At 32.1% G+C, this 13,170-nt stretch overlaps 2 protein-coding genes across 2 annotated transcripts; one reads left to right on the forward strand and one right to left on the reverse strand.

The window, feature by feature from the left end:
- Positions 1 to 7,808: 7,808 nt before the first annotated feature.
- On the reverse strand, positions 7,809 to 9,995 carry LOC133337175 (mediator of RNA polymerase II transcription subunit 17). Its single transcript, XM_061545430.1, has 4 exons — positions 9,895 to 9,995; positions 8,495 to 9,838; positions 8,002 to 8,425; positions 7,809 to 7,927 (listed from the first exon to the last, which is right to left on the reverse strand). The coding sequence occupies exons 1-4, from the start codon at positions 9,987 to 9,989 to the stop codon at positions 7,844 to 7,846; spliced, it is 1,947 nt and encodes a 648-aa protein (XP_061401414.1). The 5' UTR covers positions 9,990 to 9,995; the 3' UTR covers positions 7,809 to 7,843.
- Positions 9,996 to 10,773: 778 nt separating this feature from the next.
- Positions 10,774 to 11,737, forward strand: LOC133337176 (RNA-binding protein 42). The gene has a single exon (XM_061545431.1). It carries the CDS (start codon positions 10,799 to 10,801, stop codon positions 11,735 to 11,737), a length of 939 nt encoding a protein of 312 aa, XP_061401415.1. The 5' UTR covers positions 10,774 to 10,798.
- The last annotated feature ends 1,433 nt before the right edge of the window (positions 11,738 to 13,170 follow it).

Below are 13,170 nucleotides of genomic sequence, written 5' to 3' on the forward strand. Positions count from 1 at the left end.
ACGGCCGCCGCTGCCTGCAATTTAATTGCCTGGCATCACCCTCCTCTTCGCGATAAAATAAAGATGCAGCCGCACAATCTTAAGTCGAGGAAGCCAAGACACAAGACGAGTGTGGAAGCCGAAAACAACAACAACAACAAATAAGTAAACCATTACTGAAGAATGCAACAGCAGCTACAACAACAACAATTTACTGGTAAATGGCATTAAGAGATAAATTAATTAAATATTTTTATTTTATTATTTTAAATTTAGTTTTTGTAAATTTAAATTAAAACAACAAATCAACAACAAAAAACAATTATTATTATAAATGATATACATAAAATACATAAATATAAACAAATTATGATGGTAAATTCCCTCAAAGAGAAAACAAATAAAAAAGAAAATTTAAATAAATTATTTGCAAAAAATCAGAAATGTAAAAAATTAGACTCCAATCCATTGCTCCCCAATAAAACATATTTTGGGTGCGAGTAATCAAGTAATCTGAATTAGACTGCATAATTTGTTGATTTCGAACAAATCCACATAATTTCTATGTTCACTGAAGGACCTGAAGGGAGTCTTTATAGACGACCTGAAGGGGGTCTTTACAGACGACCTAAAGGAAGTCTTTAAAGACTTGCTGAAGGGAGTCTTTATAGACGACCGGAAAGGAGACTTTATAGACGACCTGAAGGGAGTCTTTATGTACTAACTGAAGTGAGTCTGTCGAACTGAAGGGTATCTTTATAGACAAACTGAATGAGTCTATATAGACGAGCTGTAGGAAGTCTTTATAGACCAGCTGAATGGAGTTTTTATATACCAGCTGAAGGGAGTCTCTCGAACTGAAGGGAATCTTTTATTGTCTAGCTGCAAGGATACTGTATAGACGATCTGATGTGAGTCTCTATGCATGAGCTAGATCGTTATTATAGACTAACTGAAAGGCCTTACTATAAAGGCGCCCATTGGGTTTAGGGAAAGTTCCTAAAACAATTTTTTTTGGTGTATCATATGTCATTGGTAATATTAAATCTAAACCTCTACCGGTCTTCAAGCTCGACATGTATTCCCAATATTAATTTAATGTTGCATTTGCTGAATATTTTGTTAGAGGATTTCAAATTATGCAGTATAGATTTTGATTTCATTGAAGAATTATTTGATGAAGGCACCCAGAAGAACGTGTTGTTACCAAATCAAATTGCAACAGAACAAACTCCAAATGGATGGCTAAGTTTATAAAACTAAAACGAAAAACGTAAATGGACCATTTAGAGAAAACAAAAATAGTATAAACGAAGAAATCTACCTTGCCCCCCGCCCCCTATATATTTTCCTTAAGCTACTACCGACGATAGTAGTAAAAAATTCCCATAAATCTTGGAACACATCTCCCAACACACATAAAAGTATTAAAAAAATCATATTTTTTGTACAGTTTACAAATATTTATATATGAGGATCTAAAAAAAAAAAATAACAAAAACTCTCAACTAGAAATTGAATTGATCTAATTAAGAATATTGTATAATACAAATAAACAAACAATAAAAATGATATAACAAAAACTCTATTTTTAATTTCCTCCAAACTCTGTCCCTCTTTTTTTAACCGCCCAAAAGTCATACCTTTCCCCAGGGGTATCGAAATTTATTTGTATCCGTTTTTCATTTTCTTCTTTAGATTAATAAGCGAAAAAAATTCAAAACTATTGTATAAAATTTAATTTACAAAAAATTAGACAGATCCTGAAAACAAATCTTAAAATACTATATAGGTACTTATAAATTTATATATATATATTTAAATTAAATAAAAAAATAATACTTAAAAAATAAAAACTTTTTGGCTTTCATGAGATGTAATTCATTAAGGATTTGTAGTAAAAGTTTATTCAAAGCAGCTGAAAAAAAAAACATAATAAAAAATTTTGTAATATAAAAAAAAAACAAACAAATTCTTTGCATACATTTATATATATATTTTTAATGTTTTTATTTTTTATTATTTTTCTCTTATTGTCAATGACAGTTTTACAATTTTTTTATATATACACACACATATTCGATATTAAATATCTATGATTTATATTTAAACAAAGTTTAAATTTGGTTTTATTTTTTTCTAGTTTTTTCAATTGGCTTTTTTTATTTGGAAAAGGGATTTTGAATTGAAATGGTTTCCTCTAATTCAGTGTGGCATTTGCTGGAAGGGAGTCTTTATAGACGACCTGAAGGGAGTCCTTATAGACGAACTGAAGGGAGTCCTTATAGACGAACTGAAGGGAGTCTATAGACGACCTGAAGGAAGTCTCAAGACCAACTGAAGGGAGTCTTTATAGATGAACTGATGGGAGTCTGTATAGACGAACTGAAGGAAGTCTTTATAGACGAACTGAAGGGAGTCCCTATAGACGAATTGAAGGGAGTCTTTATAGACGATTTGAAGGGAGTTTTTATACACGATTTGAAGGAAGTTTCTATAAGTCTTTATATACGAACTGAAGAGAGCCTTTATAGGCGAGCTAAATGGAGTCTCTAAACTATTTGAAGGGAGTTTCTCTAGACGAACTGAAGGGAGTCATTGTCGTCCTGTGCTGAGGCTCAGGGGCAGAGTGTATTTTATTGAGTAGCCTTCATAGAAAATTGATTGACGAGCTGGATGCCAAGGTCTTCAGTAAGAACTTTAGTTCATGAAGCTTTTATAAACGGCAGGAAATTTTAAACGGAAATATAAATATGTTGTTGTTTGGCAAATTCTGAACATCTCAGCAGTAGTTATAATTGATACCTGCTTTCAAACATTCTTCTGATAACAACATTTGCGGACATTTTAATTATTGTTTTGAGAGATTTCAATAATTTTTGTTTTTAAAAAATTTATAAATTTTTGTAGGGCTATGTGCCCTGTCCGTGATATTTATTTATAAAATAGGTTAAGGCGGCTTCCATATTTAAATTAGAGTTTTTAAACTGTTGTGTGGGCCAGATTCTTATTTAGATTGTGCTCTTTGTGTTTGTTGTACCACATCCTTAGCTTGTACACTAATTTTTGTCATTTTGCTCTTGTATTATATTTGTTGTTCCTTTTGTTGTGTGGAATTCTTGTCTTGTTTCACAAAGAATCATTTTTTGTAACCATAGATCATATACATTTTAGGCATCCTTTCCAAAATTTAATAGATGGCCTTGTATTTTTCCTTATGTCCGGTTAGTTTTTTTATGTATATATTTGAACTATTGTAATAAACATTTTATGGTCTTCATTGTATACACAACCAACACTATGGCAAATATTTATATATTAAAAAAAATAATAATAATATTATTATGGAATTCTTGTACAAAAGTTTAAATATAGTTATATTAATTAATAGTAATACAAATTTATGAGAATAAAAATAAAAAAACATACAAATATAAAACACACCTACTATATATATATTAATTATTATATTTAGAAATAATAAAACAGTTTTACTTAATTTTTATTATTTACAATAATGATAACAACAATGTACACATATACATATATATATAAAACAATATATTTTAATATTAAATATTGAAAAAAAAGAAAAAATAAATAAATAAAAAAATTAAAAAAATATTACGTTTTAGAAATACATTTTTTTATTATTATTATTTATAAAATTTAACGTCCTGTTTTTTAGTTTGTAATATTAGCAAAGCAAAGCGTTTACATTTTTTTAATATTTATATTTTTATTAATTTATATACAAATGAATTTACACAGAAAACAAAAAAAAAGTTTTAAATCAAAAAAATATAATTTTTAAATATACATATTAAAAAACCAACAACAAACATAATGTGGGAAACCTAAACTAATTACTAAACAATAATTATAAAAATAATAATAATCTGTAATGGGAATTTTGCTAAAAAAAAGAAAAACAAATAAATTATTTATAAAGAAATAATAATAAGACAAAAGAAAAATATAACAAAAAAATTGTAAAATGTTTTTTCAAAAATTAAAAAAAAAAAATACACAAAAAACTTAGCATCCAAACCGAAAAAGAAAATCTTAATTAGTATATAAGAACTGAATAAAAAAATTAAAAAAGAGACAAAAAATTAATGATTGCAAAATGGAGATGTTTAAATAAGTATTTTAGTGTTAATTATAAACAAAAATCATACACAAAATAAATAAAAACAAATATACATAAAAATACCACACCAAGAAGTTGATCCCAGGCAGAATAACCACATCAGTAAAGCAAATCTGTAACAGAGACCCACATTACCAGAAAACAAAAACTAATAATTCAAACAAACAAAAATTAACATCCTCCATCATAATAATTATATATCGTAATAATTATTATTATGATCTATAACATCTCTACATTAAACACACATTATTACATACATTACAACATACATATATTCTCAAATAAACAGTAATAACAAAAAATCATAACAGATGATAATGAAGAAGAATATGTCGATGAATGCTAATGATAATGAATTCATCAAAAAAACGTAAATAAATAAAAATCTAAAAGAAATAAAAAAACAAAACGATCAACCAACCACAACAACATGATGATGATGAATAAAGTTTTAAAACAACAAATATTTGTAAAAAGTAAATGAAAAAAAGAATATTTAATATTGTTTTATTTAATACGGGAGATATAATAGTGATTTTAAGGGATTTTAATGGGGCGAGCTAATGGGAGCTTTCCTTGGCGAGCTGAATGGAGTTTTTATAGGCGAGCTGAGGAAAGACTTTATAGGCGAGCTGTAGGGAGTCTTTTTAGACGAGCTGTAGAAAGACTTATAGACGAGCTGTAGGGAGATTTATAGACGAGCTGTAGGGAGTCTTTATAGACAAGCTGAAGGGAGTCTTCCCTTTAAAGTTATTCTGAACCAGAACTCGCAGCGAATTTTTTTTCGCATTTTCACTTTCCTTTTTTCTAAATCAAGTTCAACAGCGAAGAAATCCGCTTTGGGGAAAAATTAGTTATTCTGAATTACAGAAAGTGGGAGAATGTGATGAAATTTTGTGCGAAATTTTTCGCTAATAAATTTAAAGGGAGCTGCGTACAAAAATATAAGTATTTAAAATATTTTTATGCAAAATATCTACACAATACTTATTCTATGACGATTTTGAATATTATAAATGATTGTATGCATATTTTCAACTCGAAAACAACAAATAAAATGCCATTGGAAATCCTATTTATAACGATGAATGTTCAACCAAATATTGCCACGGAATGTATAAAGGTAATAAGGAATATTTAAGCCGAGTTTGATAAAATTTGGAGGCGAAATAAAGATATTTTGTGTGAAGATCTGTCTCTCCAGAAAAAAATATTAAAAATTATGGAAAGAACACAGAACAAGTTTACCTGATGAGCCGCTTAACAGTGTAAAACTCAAATTAAAATTACAAAAGAACAATAATAAAGTTAAAAAAGTATTTATTTCTTTCAAATTTATCGTGCGCATGATTTAAAGGAAAAAAATAAAGCGAGAAGAGCAGATCATAAAACAATTGGCCACTTTAAGAATTTGTGGAGATAAAATATCGAAATTAAATAAAAAAACACAAAATTATGTAGTGAAATAAGAAACTACAAATGAATTTAATTTGATAGCAGATTTCTACTCATTCGTTGTGTCATTGTTAAATTTTAGCCATTATAAAAGAAATGTTCATTTATTTGTAGTCCGTTATAGTTGTTGCACCAAATTGTTTTTTTTATTAATTTCTATAAAATATTTATTCCTGTTAATCGAAACTATTTACAAAAGATTTCATTATTATTATTTTGACTTATGGAACATAATTTAATATTAGAAAAAGAATAATAGTATATAAATAACAACAAATTACACAATTGAGCACTGGAAGAATCTTAGAGTATACAATTTTATCTATTTTATTCCACATCAAATCTGGCATAGCCTTTAAAACGTAAGGATGATGTCTGGCTTTTAGTTGGCTGTACAAATCGTAAACTACTCGAGGCCAGTGAACCGGTGGCGGCAGAATTCGGCACTACAGCTGGGCGGGCAATTGTAAACGTGTCTTCCAAACTGACGGTATTAGCACGATTTGTACTCTGTAATGAAGTTAAAAAAAGATTGGAAATTGTAAAAAGGAAAGCAGTGGAAATTTGTGTTATGCATATATGTATATGTAATGAAATGAAAACTATTTCAATAATTTCTCAATGGTCCAATAAAATATTAGTTCAAAACAAAGCTATGAAATGAAATAAAAATCTATGAAATTAAATTGGTTGTTCGGTTATTTAATTTTTTCCATATAGTCCCTTGGATCTTTTTTAATCAGAAATCCCAAATAGACCAACAATTATCATATAATAACATTTTTGATACACACATATATCTCAACACATGTTAACTATTATTTATATTTACCTATAAATACAAACTGCATATAATAAAATAATTATTTGGTAATACATACATTCGTGTAAATATACATATGCACACACAAAAATATACTCACCCATCGTTCCAAATCACAGAATGTTATAGTGTAACTACTAGAATTTATGACTGTATTATTATTAGTTCGGCTTCTACTCAACCTGCTATTAATACTGGCACCTCCACCTCCAACATTTCCTTTTTCACCGGAACTTTTTGTTGAGGTTAGGTTGTTGATGTTGTTATTATTATTGTTGTTTTTACTCTTCGAACTGCTAACACTTGAAGAGGAGGACATTCTTAAATGTAGGCCTCTATTCGTTGAGAAGAGTATGGGTATATTACGTTTTAGGGGCTTTGATGTTGGGGATGACGATGGCGACAATGGCGATGAGGATGTTATTCTAGCTGCCGACGATGTTGATGATGAGGCGACTGGTGCCAATATTTCATATTCATTTTCTACCGGTACAAAAGATCTATTTGTTGTTGCGGTCTCACTGAAAGACACACGATTTGCCAGCCGCAATGCTAATTTCGATTTATTATTTAATGACGTTTCCCGCAGACTATATTCATCGTTGGACATTTTGTTTTTATGGCAATCGGTGAAATTTGCTGATATAAAATGACTGTATTTCCCAGCATTTAGGGGGATCACATTTGGATTTCCGTTAAAAATTTTGTAGCGCTGACACCCTTGTCAAATATATAGATTTTTTAAAGTAATAATTTATTTTTTTAGGAGTTTTTATTAATTTTTTAAGGTCTGCTATGTTTTCGGTTTTTTATTTGCGTTGCTTTCCCAATTGATATATCCTTCTTGGTCTGTCAATTGTCTGGTTGCTATGGACCATTATAGTTTAGTACATATACGTTTTGGAACGTTTTTTTTTTATATTTTTGTTGCTATGGTGATTTTTTAGGGCTCAAAATATTTTATCGTTATTTAACGGCAAGAAAGAAATTTGAATGGAGTGCAAATCGCATGAAGTCCCTTCTATTTTCTTCATTGACAGAGCGCCCAACAATCCTTGACTGGTTACAAAAACATAAACAATATCCGGACATATGATAGAGACAACTCCTTTTCAACCTAACCTATTTCTTGAAAAATATATTTAAACATCTACGCTTATAATTCATTTAGTTCTTGAAAAACTGTTATCAAAACACATTTACTTATATGTTGACCCTATATTTTTTTTTTAATTTAAGCTTACAGCTCAGCTTTGAGATATATTCTTAGAAAATACACCCTTACTCTTGTAGAAATATTTGTACTATTTCAATTTAAAACGATTGTACTAAAACTTAATTATATAACTTTATTTTAAATTCTTCATAATAAAAATATTATTAATATATTTAGTATTTAATATTTTTGTTTTGCATTAAATATTATCCATTCAAGCTGAATTGCTGTTTAGAGAGGCCATTAAAAATTCCATTTTGTTAAGAAAACTTTTGCCTTCGATTTTATCGAAACGTACCTAAAAAACAGTAAAATACAACAATTGTAGTCATTGAAACATTCAAATTATAATAAAAGAAATATATATTATACCTCTTTAAAATGACCACCCAAATTTTCCCAGAATTTTTCCGGTACCAAAGGATTTGGGAAAAAGTCTTGCCGTGGACTCTTTGCAATATACACTTTAACATCCATTTGTGATTGCGTACAACGGATTTGAACAGCAATCATGCGATCACTATTCGGTGAAGCCAAGAGGCATGAACTGGCATTTCCCAGCGGTTCCACTTTACCAATACCCAAATGATTGCTATTCGAAAGTACTTGCCAGGCCATACAACGGGCTAAATTTAGCAGGCAGGAGATTTGATGTGAATTGATTTGACACAAAATTAAATCACGTAATTCCTGTGGTTCATATGACAAATGCATTACCCGGCCATCTCGGCAAATGGCCTTCAATGATCTTTCGCGAACGTGTATAACCAGGGAGGTACGATTTATTGTATCATAACTAAAAGATTATAAAATATATAGGAATTATTAAAGTACAATTGAATTTATTCTAATTCCGAATACCCACCCATGTGTAACAATATTAATTTTCACACAAGACATTGTTGGACTGGTCATGGCATTCCAATGCGATACTATCTGGGGATCTTTCACGTCCCTTGCCAAGGTGTCTAAAACATATTGGGTACGTTTACGCATGAATATGTGTTGAGCCTGAGCAATAATTTGCTCCAATATTGTTTGGGTTTTTGTCATCTCAACCAGACTTTGGCGATCCGCTGCCATTGGTCCAGCCAACATACGTTTTTTACTCGGTCCCAGTGGACCACTAGCCGGGTGAGGGAATGGATGATGTGAGTTCTTGTGATGAACTTCACGCAAAAGCTGATGCAGTGAGTGTTCCAAAACATGATCGTGATCATGATCATTAACCGGGGTTGGCTGATTACTGTCCACCGTTGTGGAATGACACAATGAGATAATTAATTGAATGCCGGGTAGTAGTGTAGCTCTTATTTGATTGCCAATAACGACATGTGGTATGGGGGCCTGTAGTTGTATGGCCTCTCGGGCCAATTGACTGAACAACTCCTTGCAAAATAATACATTTTGAGCATCTTCTATGGTCTTTTGCCAAACACCTCCCTGCTGTGTAATATTTGGTCCATGGCCCATCAAATTCACTGTGGCCGTACACAGATCTTCCTGGTCCTTTTGTGTTATCACTTTGAAATAGGCAACACCTTGCAGTTCGGCCGGAACAATAACCCTCAATGATGAGTTGTTTTTGGGTGATGGATTTGGTAGGCCGTTGTTAGTGTTCGTTGAGGAAGACGATGTTGATGATGAAGCTGCATCATCCTCTACAATATCCTCAGCTTTTGTTACCTCAAATGTTCCACTCATACCATATTTGGAGCCAGCAGTTCGATAGCTTAAATCACCAATAATTGCATTGGAAACTTTCTTTAGTCTCCAGTTCTGCCGTAGACGCAACAACTCAATGTGGAAATCGGACACATTACGATTGCGTTGTTCTGTATGGGTATTTTTCAAACGTTCTGCACCGCTAAGCAAAATTTGTGCAGCTTGATTAAGAGCCTTTTTACGACTATATACCTGAACAATTGGTTTAGTTTCATCACCATCTGGATCGGGAACCGGATCCAATACCAAATAGCGTTTATCCTTTGCAATGGCCAGCACATCCGATAGGACGCATACCTCTGTCAAGGCATCGTTTAGTTTATTTCGCACAGAATCCCAAGGCCATAAACTCGGTTGAAATTGGTCATCTTTGTCTGCCTCATCGCCGGAAGCTTTTTCCTCCTTCTTTAGATCTTCCAGCGACGTTTTACTGAAGTCAATACGTGCTGCACATTTTGTTAGTGTTTCGGAAAGGGTTGGTGGCCTGTCAATAAATCAAAATAATCACAAATCGATGGTATTGTTCTGTTGGCAACTTACGTCTCATAAATTTCTGTACCATCGTAAGCAATTTCCTGAATTTTACTTTCACATGTTGTCTCGACACTTACATTTACACCATTTGTAAAATTCATGGTGAATGAGATTTATTTTCCCATCCAATTTCTGAAGGAAACCCAATTTTTTGCAAACTTTTCACGAAAAAAAGAAAATTATTCTCCGCTAGCTTCAGCCGGCCAAACAATACAGAAAGTCAGTGCCTTTTAAATTATTTTAAAAGCCGCAAAACCTATTACGGCACTGGATACGACTAGTTGTTATCATTATCAAGTGAATATTTGCTTAGAGTGGTTTTATATTTATCGGGATCGGTGTTGAGAGTTTCTCTCCCTTGAGAGAGTAATTAGAGTTGCGCTATTTTTAAATTTTGTAACAAGCCTACTTTTTGTACGAATTGAAATAAACGTACCAAAACAAAAATTAGATTTTTTTTATTATTCGTGAATACATTTACGCTTAAATTATGACATATAACGTACCAAATTTATACTATTTATGCAAATAACTGATATAAATATTGGCCAATATTTCTCGATAATTATGATTTATTATCATTTGAAGTAGAATTTTAGGTACATTTTCGTAATTTTTTGTTCCTACCTGTGGTAAAGTTCTCCAACACAATTCACAATATACCACTGAGAGAGAGAAACTCTCAACACCGATCCCTATCCCGATAAATATAAAACCACGCTTAGTGAATAGCCACGCCGTTGACCATTATTGCTAAGCCTTGAACTCTTTTTGACAGCTCGACTGTCATATGTATGTTTGTAAAAACGTTTTCATTGTTTGTGACCAAAGTAAATATCTTCTACGAAATTCTTAGCTAATTTCTACCAAACAACTCAATCATTTCTTTGTGTTTTATCTTCAACTCGATATGGGAACTAAAAGGAAAAACATTGAAGATGAATTGTCACGGTTTGAGGCAGAAATATCTAAGCCTGCTGCAGCTTCAACAACACTTTTCGTACCCAATCAAGTGAGACCCATTATTTCCGCCAATACCTACAGTTTGATGCAGCAGAAAATTCAACAACATCCCTCAACAGCTGTTCCTATTGCAGCACCGGCGGTGGCAGCAGCTCCCAGAATAACAGTACCTGCACCACCTATACCGCCACCAGCATTTATGCCCACATTTGTTCCTACACAAATAACTAAGTCAGCCCCTGTTGTCACAACACCGACTCCCGTAGTCTTAAGTAGTGCTCCCAAGCTATATGTAAGTCGACAGTCGGTAAATGTACCCTCGGTACCGGTAGCTGCTCCCATCGACATAAATGCCATACAATTTGATGTAACTCAAAAACTGAAGAAATTGAAGGCGGAAAAATCAGGGCCAAATCCCATTGCTGAAGAGGCCATTAAAGCAGCCAAAGCCTCATCGGCTCTACAATCTTTCCAGGTTACCGAGAAAAAGAAAAAAGATCGCAAAACGGTACGTGTTGCTGGCGGACAAGTTTGGGAGGATCAATCTCTTGCCGATTGGCCTGATGATGATTTTCGTATATTTTGTGGTGATTTGGGTAATGATGTCAACGACGAAGTACTCACAAGGACCTTCAATAAATATCCTTCATTTCAACGGGCCCGGGTGGTACGCGACAAACGTACGGGAAAAAGCAAAGGATTTGGTTTTGTGAGTTTCCGCGAACCTCAAGATTTTATACGAGCCATGAAAGAAATGGATGGCCGTTATGTTGGCAGTCGTCCAATTAAATTGCGTAAAAGTACGTGGAAGCAACGTAGCTTGGATGTGGTGAAGAAAAAGGAAAAAGAGAAACAACTTTTGCTGCAGGCCATGATGAATGCTTGAGGAGGATAAACATCATCCTATGAAGCGACAAACCTGCTTATTGAATGAAACTCAAAAAGTAGATAATTTAGTTTAGGCCACATTTTCGGCATTGATTTTGAATAAAAAGGAAAATAATAATTTTAGGATTAAACAACCAGAATAAAATTTATTTTGATACAAAAAATTTATTTTAATTGTGCGATTATTTTAGATTTTCTTTTTACCACTACACTGTTAACACACTCTGCTACAAAATTGATACGAAATTTTGTGTGTCCTCAGAAATAATTTAAAAAAAATCTAAGCCATCAATATAACAAATTCCTTTGGCGTGACCTCATAAACATTCAAAAAATACAAATTTTTTATATGGTTAAAAAAAATTAATAACCCCCTCGACAATAGAATATTTTTTTTAATATCACATCCTAATAAATATTTTTAGAAATTGTAGCACCTTGGAAATAGGCTCAGAAATATTAAAATAAAATCCATGCCTTCTGTTTGGTTTCAAAAATGTATAAAAAAATATTAAACAAAGGTTTTACTAATTGTCTGTTCCCGTACTACGAGAATCTACTATTTTTTACTACGATAACACTTTTTTCCTTTATGCTATCGAAAATAATAGTAAAAACTCGTAGATTCTTGCAGTTCGGGAACATAATGTAAAATACACTCAATGTAATCTTTAAGTGATGAGAGTAGCCAACATCAGCGTTGCCAATACATAAACATACACTCAATGTAATCTTTAAGTGATGAGCTTATTTCACAACGCATTATTCACGACGTTTTATTTAAATACACTCAATAGATAATGCATTTCAGCGTTGCCAATACATAAACATGGCAACTACATCAAAAGCGGCGGCGTTGCAAACAAGTCCATATCTTTCAATACAAAAAGTCGATTAATCGATTAGTCGAAAGTCGACTTACTTATCCCTAATTATAATTTGCCTAATTTGCCTAAACCTCATTCGTAAACAACACGGTTTCCATTTTGAGTTCATCTTTATCGGCCATTTTGTCTTCTCCTCCCATTCGTTAGCAGGTGGAACGTTTTTCAATTTTTTCAGTCGTCGTTTTTATTATTTTACTAATTTTACAAGTTTTGCAACTTTTTACTCGAAAACCGTTCCTGAACCCATAAAACTGGTAAAGCATTGAATCAAATTTAAGAGAGCACAAAACAAAATGGCTTTCTCTTTGTAAACTTTTTGTTATACTGATTTTGAAGTATTGCCATCTAATTTTGGCATATTTACTAGATTTGCGTTCCCGAACTTTTCAAATTATTTTGTACTCTGAGACTTGAAATGTTTCCCTTTTACTAGCTTTACTATTAAACAAGTGAAAAAGCGTTAAGTTCGGCCGGGCCGAACTTTGGATACCCTCCACCACAGGTATACTGACAGGTATTTGAAATGAAAAAGTGGACCGATATT

The sequence above is a fragment of the Musca vetustissima genome, unplaced genomic scaffold, assembly GCF_032173495.1.
Source record: "Musca vetustissima isolate MV318-11 ecotype Yass unplaced genomic scaffold, APGP_CSIRO_Mvet_v1 utg12501, whole genome shotgun sequence".
NCBI classification, from domain to species: domain Eukaryota; kingdom Metazoa; phylum Arthropoda; class Insecta; order Diptera; family Muscidae; genus Musca; species Musca vetustissima.